General features: G+C 42.7%; 1 protein-coding gene across 1 annotated transcript in view; it reads right to left on the reverse strand.

The window, feature by feature from the left end:
• LOC124706285 overlaps window positions 1–8,779 on the reverse strand; it is a 31,540-nt gene extending 22,761 nt beyond the window's left edge. Inside the window, exons 1-18 of the mRNA XM_047237939.1 lie at window positions 8,640–8,779; window positions 6,080–6,183; window positions 5,834–5,968; window positions 5,699–5,749; window positions 5,426–5,520; window positions 5,236–5,353; window positions 4,500–4,601; window positions 3,969–4,151; window positions 3,726–3,886; window positions 2,961–3,131; window positions 2,285–2,371; window positions 1,895–2,210; window positions 1,701–1,805; window positions 1,528–1,623; window positions 1,358–1,425; window positions 697–817; window positions 439–615; window positions 154–363 (exon numbers count right to left, since the gene is read on the reverse strand). Coding sequence (XP_047093895.1) covers window positions 154–363; window positions 439–615; window positions 697–817; window positions 1,358–1,425; window positions 1,528–1,623; window positions 1,701–1,805; window positions 1,895–2,210; window positions 2,285–2,371; window positions 2,961–3,131; window positions 3,726–3,886; window positions 3,969–4,151; window positions 4,500–4,601; window positions 5,236–5,353; window positions 5,426–5,520; window positions 5,699–5,749; window positions 5,834–5,968; window positions 6,080–6,183; window positions 8,640–8,736 — 2,397 coding nt within the window. The 5' untranslated portion in view covers window positions 8,737–8,779. The remainder of the gene's footprint in view (window positions 1–153; window positions 364–438; window positions 616–696; window positions 818–1,357; window positions 1,426–1,527; window positions 1,624–1,700; window positions 1,806–1,894; window positions 2,211–2,284; window positions 2,372–2,960; window positions 3,132–3,725; window positions 3,887–3,968; window positions 4,152–4,499; window positions 4,602–5,235; window positions 5,354–5,425; window positions 5,521–5,698; window positions 5,750–5,833; window positions 5,969–6,079; window positions 6,184–8,639) is intronic.
• Between the last annotated feature and the right edge of the window lie 17,524 nt (window positions 8,780–26,303).

Here is a 26,303-nt window from a genome sequence, read left to right on the forward strand (position 1 = left end):
CACTGATTTGGATGTATCTATGTACAGAATGTGTCTAGATACATCCAAATCAGCGACAAGAATTATGGAACAGAGGGAGTAGTTACAAATGTATTTTATTTTAATTTCTTAAGAGATACAGGAGTATACAATTATATAGAATAAAAGGCAAACCTTCCATGTAAGAAGGGAAGACCATCCTTCAAAGTCAGCCTGATCCCACAAATGTGCAAGATTTGAACTGTTACTCTCACTATCAGTGTCTTGAAAAATCTTTACAATCTCCATCAATCGATGATAGCGTGCCGGAGAGAAATGAAATCCCAAGGAAGGCACCCGTACTGCCATTCTTGTGGAAGGATATAGTGAACTTTCTACCTGGATCTGCAAAACAGTAGGATGAGTCATTCCCACTTTCGTTTATTCTTTCCTGGGGAAGGAGAGAAAATTAGTGTGCACCTGCTGAAGCTTCAAGGCAATTCCACACTTGTCAATAACTGGCAACAAATTGACTTCTTTAGATGTATCATTCCAATGGTAATCACCATCAACTAGAAATGCAGATACATCACTGAGCACCAAATTGAAATTCAGATATATATTTTGCTCTTCTGAAGTATATGAATCCCAAATCTCCTGAAGTGACAAGAAACATCAGTGACAGATAAACTCAACCACTCATAGATATGAAAGTATTACTTAGAGAGTAAACAAGACCTCTGTCCGAAGAATCAAATGTCCAAGGTCAAGCAAAAGCTTTGTCTCATGTATATCGTCTGGACGGAACTTGGTAGGAACAGTAATTTTAGGAGCAGCGATATCCAGATTCAGTGAAAACCTAACAGAGATTATATGTACATCAATGGCCATTCAGAAAAACCAACCAAAAGAAGAAAGAACGTATGGCTGATTTTTAGAATAATTCTTAACATTGAAGCAAAAAAATTATATAAGAAAAAGAATGATATGAATATGAGGGGTAATTGAAATGTATTTCAAGTCTTGATAATCAAAATTGACTTATAGCTGATGTACAGACAAATTTAAAATAATCTCATCTTGATTATTCTTGTCTTCAGGCTGAAGCATCGTAGTAAGACACTATCCCTTCTATTGCAATTGCATATGCTCCCATAGGCCATAGCTCCAAATTTAAGTACTAAACTATGGTTACTAAATATTGTTTGCCACGTGACTCACATCAACCATTATTGGTATAACCATTAATGCGGAACTATGAAAAACAGGATTCTGAGAGACCTACAGAGAAGGATGCTGGGACCTTGCCTAACCATAAATCCCTTACAAGTTGACTACATTGTCATTCAGGTGTTCACCACAATATAGTTCTTTCAGTAGTAAAATAATTCACACCAACCTGGACTGATCTTTTAGGACCCGTGTCATTTGCTGTTGAGCGGTGCGTTTCACTTCATCTAATGTCATCTTCATAAATCAAAAGATATGTTACTCAAAGAAAAAATGCAGAAGAATCAATAATATTACCACAGAAACAAATCTTGCTTCAAATGAATTATGAATATATACCTGTACAGCAGCAGCAGTCTCTAGTGCAAGGGTCTGGCTAATGGTAGGGCTACTCTTGAAGAAGGCAACGATTTGGTCAATGGAGTCTTTCAAATACTGCCAGAACAGCAACAACAATCATACAAGGGTAAATCAAATATGTGCACACCAGAGGTCTATTAAGGATAACTTACAGTTATATAACAAGGAGAAGCCCTAGCTGTGAAACTCCAGTCCAGTTGCTCATTGAATGGTTTGTACGAAAAGACACCAACAAGAGAATCAACAACACTTGCACTCTAATAAGTCATATGGATAATGGTATTGTTAAGTCATTAATGAATTTGCAAGTTTAAAAGGTAAAATTAGAAGAACAAGGTGGTAAAACCTCAGCAAGCAGGCCATATGGAGATAGAAGTTTGTAGGAACCAAGCTTCAGATCAAAAACTTTTGCCTCTGGATACATTTTCAAGTTACAGCTGAAATCTTCACATGAAAGATCAGCAAGGCACTCTGAACCATCAATGATAAGCCTTGATGCATTATGCTTCATGCGTATTTCAAAATAAAACTGCATCAATTTCATATCTTGCTGAGCAGGAATATACTCTGTATTTTCTTTGTACCCAATTATCCTATTTAGTCTTTCCCAATCTTCATCACTAAAACTCTTTGAGTCTCCATCATCCTTTGAAGAGCCGCTCCTGTATGCACAAGAAGAATTAAATGATACACGTTGGCAATACAGAGAATGTGAGTTTGTATAGATTAGACAGACCATCCAAATGACCACCAGGATTGCTTGTTTTGTTGAGCACGCTGATACGTTTCTGCTGACTGTTCAACAAACTTGTGGGCCAGCATCCTTCACAAAGGAAAAAAGATAAATTTTAAGCAATGGACAACTCATAGGAGATCATGCAGATGAAACAATGGGAGCGATAGTGTAGTTCAATTTTATTGGAAAAAGAAAGAGCATCCATATTGCTGCAATGCTCATTCGGCGAATTCTATGGTTTGTTTTCATGAGTGGCTCAAACAATCAAGGACAAAGTTGCACAGCATGCTTGCGGCCCGCCTATTCACTGTGCATCAGAAGCGTGAAGAATCCTAGAAGTCTTGCTCAAGATTTCAAAAGGTTATCGTATAATGTATTTAAAAAAGAATAGAAACTTCGGAAGGAATGATCAGCCCACTCAACAACATTGATATTACGCAGAAGTTGTATCCAAGATAGTAATAGCATGACATAATATTTACATGTCAGAATAACGTAATTCTGAGAAGAGCCAATGGAACATATCAGTATTCAGATATACTTCCTTCCACATTATTATGAAATGTAATCATCAAGGAACACAGTTATAAGATTATCAATTATTATATTTCAGCCAATTATCTACAAGATAGACTTCATAGATGATGTCTCAAAGAGCAAAGAACAAAAATACTACCTCCATTGTAGAATAACTTCCATATCTAGTTCACGATCCATGCTATTGATCTCCTCATTATCTTCAACAACCAGACGGCTCATGTCAGATTTCAGAAGGGACGCGTATAAAGATACATATGCCTTCCGAAGTCTTGCATTTCTCAGTAGTTGTTCCCAAGATAGAGTTCCACTGCATTAATGACATGTCAACACGAACTCAATGAGAAAATCAGGTGCACAAAAAAGTACTCCACGTAACATTACATCATATAGGTGTCCTTCACGGAACAGAAAAAATGCAATGAATTTTCCAAAGGACAATAGCATAATGGTGTCATGCCTAAAACCAAATGCCATGCCGAGACTTTCACTCGAATAAAATGGAGCCAGGGAGAGATGCCTGATTTTCTAAAAGAATAAATTGGCAATTTGGCACGACTATGACTGGTGTGGCTTGATTGCACCGTTAGTGCTCAACTTCTTTTATTCTCACATATATGTTGCAGCTGTGCGCATGGCAGCGCAATTTTATTAAGACCGGTTCATCAGCTCAGACAGAGGGCTAGTCTTATCATGATTAAAACAAATGTCAGAAGGTATGTAGGACTCCCTGTGGAGTAAACCCAAACATAACGGCCATGCCTCCAGAATACAGACACTATCTTGAGCTACGTTCAATATCATAATTACAAACTGATAAACTAAATAACTATACACGCTAATAATACATAATACACACACAAAGAGGAACAGACACCCAGAAAGGCATGTAGAATCTATATACCTTGCCTTCTTCGTTTCGTGAGTCACTACTTTGTATGCATACTTCCACCAAGATTTTGGATCAGACTTCACTGGTAAAGATGGCCGGTAATGAGCATATCTCAGCCGTTGATTAAAAGAAGAAAAATTATCAGCCATCTTCAAGATGTCCCTGTAACCATCCTGATTTGAAGAAAACAGACTACCATCAACATTACTGCTTCATTACTTAAACAAAAACGGGGGCTGGTTGAGAGTACAAAACCTTTGACAAAGATAAAGTAACGTCATCCAAATCAACAGCAGCATTTTGCAACGCTTGTCCACTCCTCTTTGCTTCATCAACGTGTACCTTTGTATATTTTGCTTTGCCAGATATAGGTCTTAATATGTAAGTGTGAGCTTTTGAAGCAGTACTAGAAATATCCTGTTTTCTGAACTCAAAAACCTGAAAAAAGGTTTGGTGAACCAGTAAATATTTATACTCTGTATAGCCCCACTTGTACAGTTCTGCTTTATATATTTCCTTGTTTAAATAAAAAAATACTATTGGGCCACCCCTAGAATTCTCAGCTAAAAAAGGTAAACAATTATCCAGTGAATATAAAATTATTAGACAAAACCAATGAAATTGCACAAGACCCATCCTCCAAAGCCTCGGCGTAGTCCAGTATCAGGCCATCCAGGTTCACCGTGTAGCAGTTCAGTTCGATTATGTAAAATAGACAACTGTCTACATGCAGATTTATACCCTCAAACCCCATAAATATTTATTGCAAATACAACTGTAAGCTACCTGACTCCATTCTGAAGGCAGTAAATCTTCCCAAGGTTTATCCACGGTCCAAGGACTGCTATCAGAATCAAAATAAAGCGCCAGACTCTCAAGTTCAACAGACTGCAAAACCATCATAATAAGCTATCAAATGCAAGAATAATAAATACAATTGTCAGAAGCAAAAGAAAGAAGGCTCAATAAATGATCTTAGGGAAGATTTTTCGTAACTTAAAAATGATGTATTTTCTGTTGACATCAACATATTATACTAGACATGCAGATTGATTAGTGTAAAGAAATCAACAAACAAAAACAATATGAGAAAATAAGAGAAGATGAATTGCTTTGTCTTCAACACCTAGTTACCACACCTCACTGTATTTCTTCATTTATTGTCTTGCCATGTCACCAAAACTTCTCGAGGTGTGTGATGTTACTACCTTTCTTATTCCCACTATGAGTAGTCTAACAGAGGAAGGTGTACGTACTCCATAGTAATTTTTGGATGGAGGAAGTGCATAGAGTATCTCGAGATATATAAAAAGAAAAATACAACTAGTGTTGCTCACAGTAGCATTATATTTTGTGATCCAAAAGCCATAGGAAGTGACTTTCCGTCCTCATTTCCATCTAAGAAAAGAATAATCCATGGGTTGCAAAAGGGATGTCTGCATTCCCAGAAGTAACTAGCAGCCATTGCATATTATATCAAATTACGATGGAGCAAAAACGTCGTGAAATTAGGAGAATATACCTTCTTCACTCGCTCCAAATCTCCACCAGTGGCGAAAGTTTCCTTCCCATGGTCATCCACGGTAACTGCTGACAGCTTTGAAAGTACCAAACCTGCTGCGAAAGGGTGGCCTGGATTGCTACAGAAAAAAATACAAGGTATTCTTATATGCACTCTGAAAGATACATTGACTGAACAGAAATTTAAGTACCTCTCTATGTCTTCGTATCTGATATGAATGTTGCCAATGGACAACTTGATATTTCCAATTACAGTGCCAATAAAAGACCCAAGCCATGACGAATTCTTCAGGGATGAAAGGTTTAAGTCAGAAATTAATGAGCATAAGCAAGCTAAGATGGTAAGTTCCCAAACCACTCAACAGGAGGCAAAACATGATCGACTATCCAAGCCATTCAGTAGATAATCATCACAACACACAAATACACACACAATTGTAAGAAGGTTAAGCATCAATATGTACCAGTTCGGAGTTCAGTTGTTGCTGGCTCTCCAATAATTTCATTTCCATTTCCTGTTTCAATAAACAAAATATCATCAATACACGGTTCAACAAACAATTGTCAAAATAACTTAACTACCATCAGAAATTCCTCACCCTAACTCTACTTCGTTTGACTTCTTGGACAGTATCCTCACTGCAACCTTCAACATTTGTTGCTGGTTCAGCTAATATAAAAATCCGATCAAGATAAACCAAGACCGGCTCTTGGCCAAGTCTGCTCCATGGGACCTAATAATCATTGATGCACTCATCCGTTAGCATATTTAACCTTGTCACAGAAAATCACAACATGGTAGATTCAGGCAAAATATTTTTGTTACCAAAGCAACTACTACAGACCTTGAGCTTCACTGAACCAAGGAAACCAGCTTTGACTTTAACAGGTAACTTCAAGGAATTGAGCGCCTCTGGCTTCAACTGCATGTTTGTGAGTTCTACATCACCTGAAATAATATTGCATAAAACATAATAACAGTAAGTTGCAGATAGTCAATATCATTCACAAAACAGGGAACCATACCTAGCAGAAGGAAAACAAATGTGCACGCGCGTGTGCGTATAATGTGTATTCACTTACAATCATCTCAACATGGGCCCAGCACACACATAAGCTGCCCATGAGATGACCATTCCGAATTCCACAACATCATTTATTTCTATCGCTGCGTAGCCCGACGTCTACCAATTGTTTTTCACTATCCGGGCGGAGGCCCGGGATTTTGCAACAGCGGGAGCGAAGGGGCTTCCAGGCTTGCCCCCCATGGTACCTAGTTCTTAGGGGCATCATGTTGTAATCTCAGGTGTAGCCCTTTCTTGGGCTTGTACATAACTCTCTTTTCTATCAATTCATTGAGATGCATAGCTTTTGTTTTTCTCAAAAAAAAAAATTTGCTGCCAACCATCACTAGATATGTTTGTTAGTTGGCATTAAGTCCTTTATGTGACTTGACTTGATATTGTATATTCCATCTCACAACTTTGTTATTTCAGAAAAACTGCCAATAGAGAAGGATCAACCGCACGGACGTTATGCACTACAACCTACAGGAGTTAAACGTGCCTGGTCCGAACCTATGTTTATGGAAGTCTTCACTGTGGCAGCTTGAAGTATATGGAAGGAAAGAAATAACCTACATTTTAATGGTGTAACTCCTCAGGTTTTGTCTTGAAAGGCTAGATTCAAAGCTGACTTCGCCCTTGTGGTTCATAGGACCAAAGAGTCCCTGCATAATTTTATTTCTGGATTATTAGATAGCGTTTAGCTTTCTTGAAAGTTGGCCATGGCCTCTCCAGAGACTCTAAATATGTAACAGTTTTTTTCTATTTAATGAAGAAGCAGTAGAAGCCTTTCCTACTGTTCAATGTTAAAAAAAAAAAAAACCTACAGGAGTTAAGTGAACCACACACAACTCATGTTTTTTCTTCTTGACTCACTATTTTGTTGGTTGAGAGAGTAAGAGCCGTTAGTGGGGGCTAAGAAAGGCATATATCACACTCTCCTCCCAAAGATCATCTTGACATGGGCTTGTGGAAAAGGAAAATAGCGCATAACCATGGTGGGCTGAAGGATGGATCCAGGGCCTCGTCAGTGTCAGCAGACAGCAATGCAAGGTCCAGGGTAGAAGCCGGATGTGTACAAAATGATTCTGCTACTGATAGATGACACACCATAACAGCATATTTGTCCTTTTTTTCAGCCAGAGTCTAGATGAGTTTAGCCCATCACTGTGTTCATCAAATTTCAGGATCAACGGAACAGGACAGGCATGGTCCAAATATAGCACCCTAGCTTAGAACAAACACGGATTCCAAATAAAATCCACCTTCCATACGCAATTTGTTTCATGGTGTAGAGAGAAGTTCGATATGAAGATTACAATTCCTACACTATTTTGTTGCACAGAAGCATCTCATGTACTCCCTCCGTTCACTAACGTAATTAGCTTGCCAAAAGGTCTTACACTAGTGAACAGAGGAAGTATAATATTTTATCCAGGGTTTCAACGGTACAATAGTTCGGCCACACGCAATGTTCTCAGCAAAACTGGAAGTTCAAGGCCTCTCTTTGACTGACTAACTGATGACCAGGTAACATGGGTATATATTGCACAGGAGCATCAGTGGCATATTGACACTATGTACCAACAAGGCAGCAACGCACACTAGCCCTCGAGCTGATGCAGGCAATAAATTATCACAAATCAAGCTTTACAAAGCGCAAATACTCAACAACGCAGCTACCAGTACAAATACTTCGAATACGAAATTTTGCTGGTTCCTCTCTCAACCATGACATGTAATTAGACACCAATTCACAGCATACATACCAATGCCCAGCCATCGCGTCCATCAAATCATAACATACTCAAATCAGCTTTGGCATGTAACAGCTCTCAGCAACCAAATTACGGCCGCGCCAAAACAAATGAAGCATAAAAGTCTGTTTTATCACGGAGGGAACAGAATGACTGCCCGATAGCATCCAAAAACAATTTCCACCTACAGCTACAGTAAATATCTCAAAACTCGCTATCAGTGCCATCCCCATTGCTACCGCTCACGAGTCACGACAAACACAATGTAACAGAAAACATCAGACAGTGCCCAGAACGCCGCCTACTCCTAAATCCTAATCACGCCGAACTGAATCGCGACACCCAAACCGAAGCATAAGCACCAAAGTATGCTCAGACTCAACCTCCCAATAGCCGTTCCAAAGCGACTTGTTACTGAGACAAATACCCAAACAAGCAAGGCCGCTGCGACGAACTAAAAAAACGAACCAAAATCAGCCGCGAGCGCTTCCCTGAACACGCGAGGAATCAATCGGACTGAACGACGAGTGCGTGAGGGCGGGTAAAGGGAAGAGGGAGGGAAGGGGGAGGAGCAGCCTGCTCACCTCTCCAGACGCTGATCTTGAGCGCCTCCTTGCTGAGCCCCCGGACGTAGTTGCCGAGGTACTTCTGCAGCAGGAAGGCGACCTGGTCCTCCAACATCTCCGCCGCCGCCGCCGATCGTCGGCGACTGCCGACGGCGCCGCCACCGCGATGGGAGCGTGCTCCGGCTCGGGGCTCGCCTCGGGAACGTGCGAGCGATTCCGCCTTCGCGTGGGGGAGAAGAAACTGCCGGACTGCTAGTAGAACAAGCCCACCACAGCCGTGGAGTCCTCTAGTATTTTTTTTTTCCTCGTTCGGGGCTCTTTTTGTCTTCGAGGGGAAGAAGAGAGATCGCTGGAAGGAGAGGTGCTGCTGGATATGACGGATTTGCCCTAGAATCTGAGTTTATTTACGAATGGCGCCCAGCTGCGAAATAAAATATCCTGCGTGGGCTCCGTTTCTGTCGACTATGATGGATGACCTTTTGTGTTAAATCTGCAAAATTGAGGGTAATCATGTATCCTGCGTTATTTTTTATTTGCAAAAATCGTGCCCACTTTTGAGAAAATTTTACTGAATATATAAAGTAGCATTGCGGAACCATGGCGGGCGGCGCCATGGTTTCGTTTCAGCGAGCGGGCGAGCCAACGGGCGGTGGTAGGAAAAGCCGACGCTGGCGACTAGCTCCAAGGAGATCAAAGTTGTTTTGGTTGTTCTTCTTTTTATTGATTTAAAATTAGAAGGGGTTTACTGTAAAAGATGATTATACTATGTCTTCCGACATTATTTTCGGATTGGAGGGAGTAGATAACATGTTTACACAACAATCATTTGCTATTCTCTCTGTGCCTAAAAATCTGCTTAACTTTTTTATATGTGGATGTATAGAAACGGAGAAAGTACATTAATATGTCTTGTTTAAAGAGAATAATAATGCATTTTATTACCTTCAAACAACAGGGCCGACCCAGTGGTGGACAAACAAAAAAATTATAAGACGGACACGCCTCGAAAAAAGATTGCACTCCTTCAATTGTGATTTTTTTTGCTAAATAATTAATATATATAGCCAATAGATTGTCAAATTGAATTCATTACATATGTATATACTATATATATACTAAATGTGCTAGATTTCAATACAAATATTTCAAAACTTTTAAAAAAATCTTACATGATGGATAGTATAAAATAAAGAAATATATCACTAGGATTTCATCGATTTACGCCCTCACATTTTCATGAAAGTTTAAAATATGTCATCTTTACTTACTTTTAAGAACACCTTTGGCTCCATAAATGTCACTAGCAATGGTTCAAAAGCTTGTCACCTATATTATTTCTCAACTTGTTTTTTACTGGACTCATCGTAGAAAATACGTAGAAAATACTCTTTCTACATTCGCCACATTTACCGTTGTCATCTGTAAAAGCAATATCAGTTTTAAAAACACATAAATCAAATTATAAACAACCTGCCTTTTTTTTCTTTTTTCAACAAACAATATAGAGAGCCAGGTCCACGTTGAGTTTTCTCGTGGCTGGCAGGTCCAGTGGTAGGCTCGAGAATAGCCACGCCCAAGCAAAGGGAAACGCAATTAGGCGTCCGGTCGCACAGGTGGGTGGCCAGCGCATCGACAAGATGCTTGTTTATTCCGATGGAGGATTCTACATCTCGCACAGCTGTGTCAGCTGCGTATAGAGATTTGCGACGCTGTTAGTCGACCAGATCCGGTTAGGTTCGGATAAAAAATTCCCCGTCGTGCACGGCCGCACGGGTGGAGCGTTTGCTAATTCGAGGCCGGAGCTGGTATCGGAAGGAAGAAACCGGCGCTGTCGCCGTCGTGGGCCGCCGGGGATCGAGCGGCGTCGACGTTCCGGTACCGGCCGGCGGGGCGAGGGTGGGCGGGCGTACGGCGGCGTGCGCTTTATCCGCGGGCACGCAAAGGGCGGCGCGGCATGCGGCCACGAGGCCAGGAAGCAGGAATCGCGACTCACGAGACGCCCGGCCTGCTAGGTGGCCACATCACGTGAGGCGCTGCTTTGACTTGTCCGTGCTGCCACCTCGAAGCTCCGCGGCGCGGCACCTGTTGCGGTCTTGGTCGAAGTTGAGGCGCGCGGGGACACGCGGACACCCGCGCACGGCCAAGCGGTGCGTTTCAGTCGGCAATCGGCTAGGTTCGTTTGTACTAGTAGTAGCGAGGATATAAAATGGACCGCTATCAGCTTGGGTGAACTTGAGCACCAAGGGTCCGTTTGCTAGCCTGCAGCAATTTTTTAACAACTGGCGTGGTGAAAAGAAACCCGTGCTTGTTTGAGATGGGCCACGGGCTAGAAAAGTCGTATTATTTGGTAGTTTGTGTAGAGTTTCTTTTTCCCGTAGAGATTTGGGTTATGTCCGTTTGGTAGGTTGATTTTTAGATCTAGTTGCAATCTTGAATGACGTTCCTGTTATTTGCCCTGCAACCTAAAATCCGCTTCTGGTTACCTCTTCCCTTCAATTGTGAGGTTACCAGTGATCAACCGCTCAAGCACGAACACAATGCAAGCACAAGCAAACCTAGCGGTGATCATAGACGACAGTAGACACGATCATAGTTCAGGACACACCAGACACAATCATAGTTCAGGACATGACACGGTTAGCAAGTAGACACGACATGGTACCATCGACACAGTACCAGGTAAGCTTTAGACATTATTTTCGAAGACAACACACCTGGTGGCATCGCCATAGTATGGGCACCTGCTCATCGCCTCGGTGCAGGTGTGGTCGAAATTGACCACACTGTACTCGAAGGAGGGCACCTTGTTGAAGGTGAGGAACTGGCCTACCTTGAGCTAATGGGCGATGGCGAAGCCCGCCCACCCCTGATCGATGTATGCGTCATCGCCTTGTCTCATCGTACTCGTCCTCCAGTTGCAGCCAGTGTTGCTGCGGACGATGATGTTGGAAGGGATTTCTCCGAACCACTTGACGAAATCTTGAGGGATCGGGAGCCGGTCGAAGGTGGGTCTGAAGACGATGTGCAGGAACTGGTCCGGCCCTCCCTCGTCCTAGAAGTGGCCGACGTTAGCAGCCCTTCGCTTCTTCGACGGTCCCTCGTCGGTGGTCTCAGCAGGTCACCCAAGAATGAGCTTCTTAGGCTGCTAGAAGAACACATGACATTAAAGGTGTGTTTGCTCACAAGTATAGATGAAAATGGACACTGAAAACATTTGTGAGGCCTCATACATTGGCTCACATGGCAGCTCAAGGGATTACCCTCAAATAAAGTCTAGTGTGCAAGTAATGTGGCACACACGACTAAGTTTGGGGCAGCATCTTGCCTTTCGTTGTGCCTTTGTTAAATCACACGCCAATGCAGAAGTTAAGAAGCACATAAGGTCTCATACATTGGCTCACACGTGTGGTGACCCTGCATACCACTGCATGTTGTACTATGTCAGTCGTTGATATAACATTCACGAAGTACCAATCCGCAAATATTACATCCGTCAGAGTAGTACAACAGAACATAGGAGGTCCATAACTCATTCATTTATTATTACAAGCAACATTTACATATCATCTCGGAGTTCCTCTTGGGTCCTAAGAGGAATACTCCTGGGTTCGAGGCGAACCCGACTTAACTTACAATATAAGAGTCTTACTAAGTTATATATTTTATTCTCCTCGAGCAGTTAAGTACTAAGAGTTTGTACTGCTCGGATACTACTACTACTTGATAGGTCTATGCTTGCTCTCCTCCGGAACCCTCCCCGGTTCCGTAGACGATGAGGTAGTATACTCCTTCGATACCTCCTGAGAGGTCTGGTTCTTCATAGCCGATGACTTCGGCTCCTTCGTAGTCGTCGTTGTCCTCCTCCAGTCGATTCAGACAATCTAAGCAGGGGATTTAAGAGTGGTATGAGTACGAGCATACTCAACAAGTTCATTATAGAAAAGAGGTGTTTAATGCACTAGCTACGATATCAGACCAGAAAGTCTAATACCAATACAGGTTTTGATAATCATTTCTTCAAGAGGTTGCTTTTATTCAGAAGAACTATGTCCGTCAGCCTTCACCGGTTTACTAGAACTTCATGGAGTTCCTTTCCGGCAGCGTTCGCAGTTCCAAATCCGGGAACAGGGAGTGACAGGTCACGATTCATTACAATCTGTAGAGGTGTGTTGCTTTACCCATAAGAGATCTTAACCTTGGTGCCAACCGGGCAGCTTTCCCGTCCACACTTCCTTCGGTGTGAGGCCCGGTATAAGGTCATAGCCAATCATATTCCTCCGCTACCTCGCACACCCGCCCTTTGTTGCATACCCCGACCCTGGGTCCTCGCCGGTCCTCTTATACCAATTAAGGATGGACCCCGACCACGACGACAGTCTGGGATCGAACCAAACTCCTTCGCCGGCAGCTGCAACCCATCATAGACCGCAATACCGTGGGGAACTTATGGCTTCCCCAGCCTACCGCTTGCTCTTCGGGCGACAAGTGTCTACGGACTATGCCATGGGGAACTTATGGCTTCCCCAGCCTACCGCTTGCCCCCTAGGAGTACAAGTGTCTACGGTAAAACGCGTCCGTTGATGTACAAGAGGTGGAAATACGATTGACTGTTCCGTCCCACTCCAGATCTTATGGTTAACACGGGTATTACGGCACAAGAATCATTGGACGACATTTGTTGTTTAATCCTAGATGGATATAAACCCTTGCAACGGACCCTCCACCATATCAACACAATCCATGGTTCCATTGCCCACCACTTAGTCATATTCATAGTTATGAAAATAGTGGTTTTGCTTTTTATCCAATAGTGCTAAACATAGTACTTTGTAAGTAATTTGGTAAAAATACTCAAATGACATGAGCAAGTGATGAACTTGCCTGAACACTGCAAAGTGTTGCAGTTGGATGGTGTGGACTGACCCTTGTCCTCTGTTGCTGAAAAATAGCATCATTGTCCGATAAGGGCAATGGTTAAAGAAGAAATTATGCATGATTCAGCTTTTAGGGTTGTTCCCCCCTTCCGGTGTTTTTATCATTTTATGTGAGAGGTAAATACTAAGAACAAATTAGGGATACTTTGTTTAGGGTAAAATACTACCTTGAAATGTGGTCAAGGTGTTTTTACAGTCCAAAAGCATTTATGGACTTATTTTCATTATTGAAAATATAAGGTGTGATTTAAATGATTATTTTAATCATCAAATTTGGACTCAATCTTGTGAAGGGGTTCGTTGCATAGAAAACAAAAAATTTCCTACCGCAAGACGAATAAAACCAACAGATCTAATCTATGGAACACCCAAGATCTAATCTACAAGATCGACGCAACGAGATTGAGATGAGACTAACCCTCGAAGATTCCAAAGCCTACGAGATTAATCTCGTTGTTGGTGTAGACGATCGTCCCCGTGCCGCAATCCGGCAGCACTTCCGTACTTCGGTCGCGCGTACGGTGTCGATGAAGCTCCTTCCTCTCCCGTTCCAGCGGGCAGCGGAGGTGTGGTAGATCTCCACGGAATCCCAGCAGCACGACGGCGTGGTGGTGGTGGTGGAGAAGAGATGCTGCAGGGCTTCGCCTAAGCCTGCACAGCGTATGGAGGTGGAAGAGAGAGGGGGGCGGCTAGGGTTGTGGATGGGGGGCCTTGGCCGACCACCCCCTCCCCTCTTTATATAGGTGGGGGGTCGGCCTAGGGTTTCCCCTAGGGCCCACCTACCCCCTTGGCCGGCGCATGGGGAGGGGCCAACTCCTCCCCCAAGTCTTCCCCCTTATCTCCTAATTTAAACACTTTATTTTAGGAGATAGATCTTATCTCTAAATTTAAACCATTTAATTTAGAGATAGATCTTATCTCTAAGGGGGCGGCTCGGGCCCACATGTCATGGTGGGCAGGACCCACTATGCCATGTGGCGCCTATGTGGCCTCTCCCGGGGTGGTGGGCCCACTGGTGGCCCTCTAGAACCTTCTAGAAGCTCCGGTCAAAACACCGGACTTTTTCCCGAGTTCCGGAAATTGACTTCCCATATATGAATCTTATTCTCCGGACAAATTCCGGACCTCCTCGTGATGTCCTGGATCCCATCCGAGACTCCGAACAAAAACTTCGGACTCCAACTCATATTCCGAATCTACTATATGCGACATCGAACCTTAAGCGCGTCACCCTACGGTTCGCGAACTATGCGTACATGGTCGAGACTCCTCTCCGAGCAATAACCAATAGCGGGATCTGGAGATCCATAATGGCTCCCACATATTCAACGATGACTTTAGTGATCGATTGAACCATTTACATACGATGCCAATTCCCTTTGTCACACGATATTCTACTTGTCCGAGATTTGATCATCGGTATCTCCATACCTTGTTCAACCTCGTTACTGACAAGCACTCTTTACTCGTACTGCGGTATGTCATCTCTTATGATCCAATCATATGCTTGCAATCTAATCAGACGACATTCCACCGAGAGGGCCCAGAGTATATCTATCCGTCATCAGGATGGACAAATCCCACTATTGATCCATATGCCTCAACTCACACTTTCCGAATACTTAATCCCATCTTTATAACCACCCATTTACGCAATGGCGTTTGATGTAATTAAAGTACCCTTCCGATGCAAGTGATTTACATGATCTCATGGTCGAAGTATTAAGACAACTATGTATCGAAAGCTTATAGCAAATTGAACTTAATGACTTGATCTTATGCTACGCTCATTTGGGTGTGTGTCCATTATATCATTCAACTAATGACATAACCTTGTTATTAATAACATCCAATGTTCATGATCACGAAACCATGATCATCCATTAATCAACAAGCTAGTTATACAAGAGGCTTACTAGGGACTCCTTGTTGTTCACACAACACACATGTATCAATGTTTCGGTTAATACAATTATAGCATGGTATGCAAACATTTATCATAAACATAAAGATATTATAATAACCACTTTATTATTGCCTCTTGGGCATATCTCCAACATCTTGTTTGTCTCCAAAAATTCCTTTTCATATTTTATTATGATAGAGAATTTTATCCTGAGTAGTTTTTATATTTTTAATTATTTTTTAGAGCTATTTATTATTTTCTATGCATTTTCAAAGTTTCAGGGTTAAATGAAATTGTGAAATTACCAAATTGTCCCTGGGCCCACCTGTCAGGGTGGCCCAGCGGTTAACCCTAACCCGAGCCGCCTGTCCGGCTCGGTCGGACGCACCCGTCCCCTTCCTCTCGCGCACGCGCTAACCCTAACTCCTATGAGCTCTGGCGACTCCCGAGTCGCCGCCGTCTTCGCCGATTTTCTCCGGCCAACTCCGGCCATCACCGACGGTGAGATGGGACGCATCTGAACCGCCGTTCGACGGCGCTTCAGATCCACCGCGTCGATCTGTTCCTCGTCACCTCTTCGTTTCGCCCCCAACTCCTCTGCTCGCCTGGCCGTGGTGATCCGCGGCGATTCGTCGCCCGCCGACGATCCTGGCGCCGTGGCGCGGCCGTGTGCCTCGCCGTGGTGATGCTGGGGCGCTTACGCCCGGTGACGCCTGGCCTGGCTGCGGCCTGGCGCTGCCGTGGTCGGCCCGTGCCGCCGTGCCGCCGTGCCGCCATGGGCACGCCGCGGTGCTCTGCTCCAGGTACGTTCGCCTCCTTCTCTCCTGTCTTCTCTACCTCCTCTCCTCCTCTGGATGCCATGGCATCCACCTTGTTGTGTGATACGTCTCAAACGTATCTATAATTTCTTATGTTCCATGCTACTTTTATGACAATACTCACATGTTTTATGCACACTTTTACATCATTTATATGTATTTTCCGGCACTAACCTATTGACGAGATGCCGAAGAGTCAGTTGATGTTTTCTGCTGTTTTTGGTTTCAGAAATCCTACAAAGGAAATATTCTCGGAATTGGACGAAATCAACGCCCAGGGTCTTATTTTTCCACGGAGCTTCCATAAGACCGAAGAGCATACGAAGTGGGGCCACAAGGTGGCCAAACCATAGGCCGGCGCGGCCAGGGAGGGGCCCGCGCCGCCCTGTGGTGTGGGCCCCTCGTCAGCCCTCCGACTCTGCCCTTCCGCCACATATACTCTCCGTCGCGAAAACCCTATTACCGAGAGCCACGATACGGAAATAGTTCCAGAGACGCCGCCGCCGCCAATCCCATCTCGGGGGATTCAGGAGATCGCCTCCGGCACCCTCGCCGGAGAGGGGAATCATCTCCCGGAGGACTCTTCATCACCATGATCGCCTCCGGACTGATGTGTGAGTAGTTCACCCTTGGACTATGGGTCCATAGCAGTAGCTAGATGGTTGTCTTCTCCTCTTGTGCTATCATGTTAGATCTTGTGAGCTGCCTATCATGATCAAGATCATCTATTTGTAATGCTACATGTTGTGTTTGTTGGGATCCGATGAATATGGAATACTATGTCAAGTTAATCTATCATATATGTGTTGTTTCTGTTCTTGCATGCTCTCCGTTGCTAGTAGAGGCTCTGGCCAAGTTGATACTTGTAACTCCAAGAGGGAGTATTTATGCTCGATAGTGGGTTCATGCCTCCATTTAATCTGGGACGAGTGACGTGAAAGTTCTAAGGTTGTGGATGTGTTGTTGCCACTAGGGATAAAACATCAATGCTTTGTCTAAGGATATTTGTGTTGATTACATTACGCACAATACTTAATGCAATTGTCTCGTTGTTTGCAACTTAATATCGGAAGGGGTGCGGATGCTAACCCGAAGGTGGACTTTTTAGGCATATATGCATGCTGGATAGCGGTCTATGTACTTTGTCGTAATGCCCTGATTAAATCTCATAGTAGTCATCATGATATGTATGTGCATTGTTATGCCCTCTCTATTTGTCAATTGCCCAACTCGTAATTTGTTCACCCAACATGCTATTTCTTATCGGAGAGACACCACTAGTGAACTGTGGACCCCGGTCCATTCTTTTACATCTGAAATACAATCTACGCAAACTCGTGTTCTTTACTCGTTCTTCGCAAACAAGCATCATTTTCCACACCATACGTTTAATCCTTTGTTTACAGCAAGCCGGTGAGATTGACAACCTCACCGTTACGTTGGGGCAAAGTATTTTGATTGTGTTGTGCAGGTTCCACGTTGGCGCCAGAATCCCTGGTGTTGCGCCGCACTACACTCCGTCACCAACAACCTTCACGTGGCCCTTGACTCTTACTGGTTCGATAACCTTGGTTTCTTACTGAGGGAAAACTTGCTGCTTGATACGTCTCAAACGTATCTATAATTTCTTATGTTCCATGCTACTTTTATGACGATACTCACATGTTTTATACACATTATATGTCATTATTACGCATTTTCCGGCACTAACCTATTGACGAGATGCCGAAGAGCCGATTGCTTCGTTTTATGCTGTTTTTGGTTTCAGAAATCCTAGTAAGGAAATATTCTCGGAATTGGACGAAATCAACGCCCAGGGTCCTATTTTTGCACGAAGCTTCCAGAAGTCCGATGAGTAAACGAAGTGGGGCCACGAGGCGACGACACGCTAGGGCGGCGCGACCCAGGCCCTGGCCGCGCGGCCCTGTTGTGTGGGGCCCCCGTGATGCCCCTTGAACTGCCCTTCCGCCTACTTAAAGCCTTCGTCGCGAAACCCCCAGTACCGAGAGCCACGATACGGAAAACCTTCCAGAGACGCCGCCGCCAATCCCATCTCGGGGGATTCAGGAGATCGCCTCCGGCACCCTGCCGAAAAGGGGAATCATCTCCCGGAGGTCCCTTCATCGCCATGATCGCCTCCGGATCGATGTGTGAGTAGTTCACCCCTGAACTATGGGTCCATAGCAGTAGCTAGATGGTCGTCTTCTCCTCATTGTTCTATCATGTTAGATCTTGTGAGCTGCCTATCATGATCAAGATCATCTATTTGTAATCCTTCATGTTGTGTTTGTTGGGATCCGATGAATATTGAATACTATGTCAAGTTGATTATCAATCTATCATATATGTTATTTATGTTCTTGCATGCTCTCCGTTGCTAGTAGAGGCTCGGCCAAGTTGATACTTGTGACTCCAAGAGGGAGTATTTATGCTCGATAGTGGGTTGATGCCTCCATTAAATGCGGGACGATGACGAGAAAGTTCTAAGGTTGTGGATGTGCTTGTTGCTACTAGGGATAAAACATCGATGCTTTGTCTAAGGATATTTGTGTTGATTACATTACGCACCATACTTAATGCAATTGTCTATTGTTTACAACTTAATACTTGGAAGGGGTTCGGATGATAACCTCGAAGGTAGACTTTTTAGGCATAGATGCATGCTTGGATAGCGGTCTATGTACTTTGTCGTAATGCCTCGATTAAATCTCATAGTACTCATCATGATATATGTATGTGCATTGTTATGCCTTCTTTATTTGTCAATTTCCCAACTGTAATTTGTTCACCCAACATCTGCTATCCTATGGGAGAGACACCACTAGTGATCTGTGGACCCCGGTCATATTCTTTACATCTGAAATACAATCTGCTGCAATTGTTCTTTACTGTTCTTCGCAAACAATCATCATCATCCACACTATACATCTAATCCTTTGTTTACAGCAAGCCGGTGAGATTGACAACCTCACTGTTACGTTGGGCAAAGTTCTGTGATTGTGTTGTGCGGGTTCCACGTTGGCGCCGTAATCCCTGGTGTTGCGCCGCACTACACTCCTCCGCCATCAACCTTCAACGTGCTTCTTGACTCCTACTGGTTCGATTAAACCTTGGTTTCTTACTGAGGGAAACTTGCTACTGTGCGCATCATACCTTCATCTTAGGGTTCCCAACGGACGTGTCAACTACACGCATCAAGCAAATTTCTGGCGCCGTTGCCGGGAAACGAAGAAAAGTTACTCCACAAAGATTTCTAACTCCCACGTCAACTGCCAGCAAGCAAATTTCTGGCGCCGTTGCCGGGGAGATCAAGACACGCTGCAAGGGGAGTCTCCACTTCCAATCTCTCTACTTTGTTTTTGTCTTGCTTTACTTTATTTACTGCTTTGTTTGCTCTTATATCAAAAACACAAAAAAATTAGTTGCTAGTTTTACTTTATTTACTGTCTTGTTCTCTATATCAAAAACACAAAAAAATTAGTTACTTGCATTTTTACTTCTGTTATCATGTCTAGCTCTGCACTCTGTTACTTCTTCACCCGAGGAATTAGTCTTCACTTTTAAACAAGGGGATGAGGAGAGTTTTAAAGATGCTTGGTCCAGAATTTTTGATTCTTATCGTAAAGCTGAACCTCAAATGACTCTAAGTTTGCTCCTTAGTAACTTTTATTTTGGGCTTATGATTCGCTATAGATATGCCATGGATGCTGTAGTGGGAGGAGATTTCCTTCATTGCGATGGGGATCAAGCTTTTAATGCAATAAAAAATTGGTTGCATCACATAGTTCAGCTAATAACTTTGATTCAGCTCTTATTAGCATTTATAATAGATTAAACACCCTTGAGACAAGTGCATCTTGTTTGAAAGAAAATTATAGTTATGTTCGTAACCGTCTTGATCAAGTTTTGGTGAACTCTGAACCTTCAACATGGGACCCTACTATTAAAGTTGTTATAGGTGGTGAAACTTTTCATGCCAATTGTGATATTATGTCTGAATTTTGCCTTATGCCTAAGAGTATTTATGAATCTTTGACACTTTGGGGACTCGTTGAAAGGGGAGAAGGAATAAATCTTATTGATAACTCTGTTATAATTCCTAAGGGAATAGCCGAGGGTGTGCATACAACCATTCTTGGAAGAACAATATCCACTGATTATCTTGTTATTGAATGTGTAGGAACAGGACAAATCACACTCGGAAGATCCCTGCTAAAACTATTGGGAGCAGTCTTAGATGTGGGAGAAGGCATCCTAAAATTCACCTCTACACCAGGAGGTTGACATGTATTCCCTAAATCAAAGGGTAAGAAAAATAATAAGAAAGGTAGGCGTAATGCCCGAGGTAATGTTGATGCTTCACCTCTCGACAATACTTGATACACACTTTCTGCGCCTAGCTGAAAGGCGTTAAAGAAAAGCGCTTATGGGAGACAACCCATTATTTTACTTCTGCACTTTATTTTATATTTGAGTCTTGGAAGTTGTTACTACTCGTAGCAACCTCTCCTTATATTTATTTTATTGCATTGTTGTGCCAAGTAAAGTCTTTGATAGTAAAGCCAATACTAGATTTGGATTACTCAGCGCGAGAACAGATTTCTTGCTCGTCACGAATTTGAGCAGTAGTCCCCGTAGAAAAATCAAAAAATCTTCCAATTTACGTGCGTGATCCTCGGATATGTACTCAACTTTCATTCAATTTGGGCATTTTCATCCGAGCAAGTCTGGTGCCACTTTAAAATTCGTATTTACGAACTGTTCGTTTTGACAGATTCTCGCCTTTTATTTTGCATTGCCTGTTTTGCTATGTTTGATGGATTTCTTTGTTCCATTAACTTTCGGTAGCTTTGAGCAATGTCCGGAAGTGTTAAGAATGTTTATGCTGAATATATGAATTATGCACCGACCCTCTAATGAGTTTGTTTCGAGTTTGGTGTGGAGGAAGTTTTCAAGGGTCAAGAGAGGAGGATGATACAATATGATCAAGAAGAGTGAAAAGTCAAAGCTTGGGGATGCCCCCGTGGTTCATCCCTGCATATTTTAAGAAGACTCAAGCGTCTAAGCTTGGGGATGTCCAAGGCATCCCTTCTTCATCGACAACTTATCAGGTTCCTCTAGTGAAACTATATTTTTATTCCGTCACATCTTATGTGCTTTACTTGGAGCGTCTGTTTGTTTTTATTTTTGTTTTGTTTGAATAAATCGGATCCTAGCATTCTTTGTTTGGGAGAGAGACACGCTCCGTTGTTTCGTATGAACACATATGTTCTTAGCTTCATCTTTAATGTCCATTGCGGAATTTGGACTATTTCATTCATTGCTATATGGTTGGAAACGAAAAATGCCGCATGTGGTAAATGGTTTAATGTCTTGAATAATGTGATACTTGGTAATTGTTGTGCTCATATAGATCTTGTTTAAGCTCTTACATCATGTACCTTGTACCCATTAATGAAGAACTACATAGAGCTTGTTAATATTTGGTTTGCATGATTGATCTCTAGAGTCTAGATATTTTCTGATTGATGTGTTTGAACAACAAGGAGACAATGTAAAGTCTTATAATAGTTACAATATGTTCATATGTGAGCTTTGCTGCACCTTTTATACTTGAGTTTACTTCAAACAACCTTGCTAGCCTAGCCTTGTATTGAGAGGAATTCTTCTCGTGCATCCAAATCCTTGAGCCAATAACCATGCCATTTGTGTCCACCATACCTACCTACCACATGGTATTTCTCCGCCATTCCAAAGTAAATTACTTGAGTGCTACCTTTAAAATTTCCATTCTTTACCTTTGCAATATATAGCTCATGGGAAAAATAGCTTAAAACCATTGTGGTGAAGAATATGTACTTATGTGTCTTATTTCTTAATAAGTTGCTTGTTGAGCGGTAACCATGTTTCTGGGGACGCCATCAACTTTACCTTTGTTGAATATCATGTGAGTTGCTATGCATGTTCATCTTGTCTGAAGTAAGAGCGATTTTCATGATCATATGGTTTGAGTATGCATACTGTTAGAGAAGAACATTGGCCGCTAACTAAAGCCATGGTTCATGGTGGAAGTTTCAGTGTGGACAACTAATCCTCAATCTCTTATGAGAATATTAACTATTGTTGAATGCTTATGCATTAAAGAGGAGTCCATTATCTATTGTCTATGTTGTCCCGGTATGGATGTCTAAGTTGAGAATAATCAAAAGCGAGAAATCCAATGCGAGCTTTCTCCTTAGACCTTTGTACAGAGCGGCATAGAGGTACCCCTTTGTGACACTTGGTTGAAACATATGCTATGCAATGATAATCCGTGTTAATCCAAGCTAATTAGGACAAGGTGCGAGCACTATTAGTATACTATGCATGAGGCTTGCAACTTATAAGATGTATTATACATAACACATATGCTTTATTACTACCGTTGACAAAATTGTTTCTTGTTTTCAAAATGAAAAGCTCTAGCACAAATATAGTAATCAATGCTTCCCTCCGCGAAGGGCCTATCTTCTACTTTATTGTTGAGTCAGTTTGCCTATTCTTTCTATCCCAGAAGCAAACACTTGTATCAACTGTGTGCATTGATTCTTACATGTCTACTTATTGCACTTGTTATATTGCTTTGTGTTGACAATTATCCATGAGATATATATGTTAAAGTTCAAAGCAACTGCTGAAACTTTTATCTTCCTTTGTGTTGCTTCAATACCTTTACTTTGAATTTATTGCTTTATGAGTAACTCTTATGCAAGTCTTATTGATGCTTGTCTTCAAAGCATTATTCATGAAAAGTCTTTGCTATATGATTCATTTGTTTACTCATTATCTTCATCATTGCTTCGAATCGCTGCATTCATCTCATATGCCTTACAATAGTATGATCAAGATTATGATAGCATGTCACTTCGAAAAGTATCTTTGTTATCGTTTACCTACTCGAGGGCGAGTAGGAACTAAGCTTAGGGATGCTTGATACGTCTCAAACGTATCTATAATTTCTTATGTTCCATGCTACTTTTATGATGATACTCACATGTTTTATACACATTATATGTCATTATTACGCATTTTCCGGCACTAACCTATTGACGAGATGCCGAAGAGCCGATTCTTTGTTTTACTGCTGTTTTTGGTTTCAGAAATCCTAGTAAGGAAATATTCTCGGAATTGGACGAAATCAACGCCCAGGGTCCTATTTTTGCACGAAGCCTCCAGAAGTCCGAGGAGTAAACGAAGTGGGGCCACGAGGCGACGACACGCCAGGGCGGCGCGGCCTAAGCCCTGGCCGCGCGGCCCTGTTGTGTGGGGCCCCCGTGACGCCCCTTGAACTGCCCTTTCGCCTACTTAAAGCCTTCGTCGCGAAACCCCCAGTACCGAGAGCCACGATACGGGAAACCTTCCAGAGACGCCGCCGCCGCCAATCCCATCTCGGGGGATTCAGGTGATCGCCTCCGGCACCCTGCCGGAGAGGGGAATCATCTCTCGGAGGTCTCTTCATCGCCATGATCGCCTCCGGATCGATGTGTGAGTAGTTCACTGATACGTCCCCGACGTATCCATAATTTATGTCGTTCCATGCTTGTTTTATGACAATACTTACATGTTTTGCTTGCACTTTATGATGATTTCATGCATTTTCCGGAACTAACCTATTAACAAGATGCCACAGTGCCGGTTCACGTTTCTCGCTGTTTTTGGTTCCGTAAAGGTCTGTTCGGGCAATATTCTCGAATTCGACGAAACGAAGACCAAACCTCCTATTTTTCCCGGAAGCGTCCGAACACCGAAGAAGAGTCGGAGAGGGGCCGGAGGGCCACCACACCATAGGGCGGCGCGGCCTGGCTCGGGCTCGCGCCGGCTGTGGTGTGGCGCCCCCGAGTGCCCCCCTGCGCCGCCTCTTCGCCTATAAAATCCCTTTCGACCTAAAAACACCGTAACTCTTGATGAAACTCCAAAAAGACTCCAGGGGCGCCGCCGCCATCGCGAAACTCCAATTCGGGGGACAGAATTCTCTGTCCCGGCACCCTGCCGGGACGGGGAAGTGCCCCCGGAAGCCATCTCCATCAACGCCATCGCCTCCATCATGCTCCGTGAGTAGTTCCCCCATGGACTACGGGTTCTAGCTGTAGCTAGTTGGTATTCTCTCCCCCATGTACTTCAATACAATGATCTCATGAGCTGCCTTACATGATTGAGATTCATCCGATGTAATCGGTGTTGTGTTTGTCGGGATCCGATGGATTGTTACATTATGATTGTCTATATACAAAGTTTATGAAGTTATTGTTGCTGCAATCTTGTTGTGTTTAATGCTTGTCACTAGGGCCCGAGTGGCATGATCTTAGATTTGAGCTCTATAATTATTGCTTAGATTGTATCTACAAGTTGTATGCACATGTCATCGTCCGGAACCAAAGGCCCCGAAGTGACGAAATCGGGACAACCGGAGGGGATGGCGGTGATGTGAGGGACACATGTTTTCACGGAGTGTTAATGCTTTGCTCCGGTGCTCTATTAAAAGGAGTACCTTAATATCCGAGTAGTTTCCCTTGAGGCCCGGCTGCCACCGGCTGGTAGGACAAAAGATGTTGTGCAAGTTTCTCATTGCGAGCACGTACGACTATTATTGGAAAACATGCCTACATGATTAATGATCTTGATATTCTGTCTTAATGCTATTTCAATCCTATCAATTGCCCGACTGTAATTTGTTCACCCAACACTTGTTATTGGAGAGTTGCCACTAGTGTAGATAGCTGGGAACCCCGGTCCATCTTTCATCATCATATACTCGTTCTACATGTCAAGCTGTTTTACTGGTGCCATTGCTTTCATATTACTATTACTTGCTCGTCGTATTCTTGTTACTATTGCTCTCATACCACTTGCTGCTTTCACATCACCCCTATTACTAGTGCTTTTCCAGGTGCGGCTGAATTCACAACTCCATTGTTAAGGCTTATAAGTATTCGTTACCTCCCCTTGTGTCGAATCAATAAACTTGGGTTTTACTTCCCTCGAAGACTGTTGCGATCCCCTATACTTGTGGGTCATCAAGACTATTTTCTAGGCGCCGTTGCCGGGGAGGCATAGCTCTACTCATAAGTTCACCTGGGGAGTACACTCTACATCTCTCTCTGTTTTATTTTGTTTTGTTTTGCTTAGTTTACTTTTGTCTAGTTTATTTGTGCTTAGTTTATTTCTGTCTAGTATTAGTTTGCTTAGTTTACTTTTGCTTAGTTTATTTTTGTCTTGTTTTATTTGTCTCATATACCCAAAAATCCATAAAAATTTGAAAAACCAAAAAATTAAAAACTGCTGTTATGGGAGAACCAACAACCTACTTGGAGCTTATAGAATGTTATAATTGTTATAGAGAATCAAGAGCTGGTAAAATAATGAGTGCTATGATAGAAAAATTGAATACAATTGCTAAAATCTTGCTTGAACGCCATGATATAAACTGTTGCTCTCAACAGGATACTAAACATCTTAAATTTCAATGTGGCTTTAGTGAGGAATTTTTAATAAAGAACTATAATCGGAATTGCTATATTCATTATGGGTTCGAGGAGGTAGAACAATTTGTCTTATTTATGGGAGCCTCCGAGATAGAATCCTTCATGGTTGAGAATTATGAAACTTGTGTTGTTTGTAAGGGCCTTAAAGATTATGTCTCTACTATCCTTAATTCTTGCATAGAATGCTACGGTAGGAATCCTTATATCCTTGATTATAAAGAGAGACACATTAATGCACAAGAATGCACTCACAATTTGCGGGAACCTGCGGAAGAAGAAATTGATGAACCCGAAAGCTCATTGGATGAAAAAGAGGAGGAAATTGATGAACCCGAAAGCTCATTGGATGAAAAAGAAGAGGAGAGCGACGAACAAAAGGAGGAAGAATGGATTAGCTACCCATGCCAACCTTCTAATGAGAGTAACTCTTTATCTCTTACACTATTTGATTGTCCTCCATGCTTACGGAAGAGGTTGAATGTTATGTTCCTGTGGATTCTCTT

This window comes from Lolium rigidum, chromosome 4 (assembly GCF_022539505.1).
Source record: "Lolium rigidum isolate FL_2022 chromosome 4, APGP_CSIRO_Lrig_0.1, whole genome shotgun sequence".
NCBI classification, from domain to species: Eukaryota; Viridiplantae; Streptophyta; class Magnoliopsida; order Poales; family Poaceae; genus Lolium; species Lolium rigidum.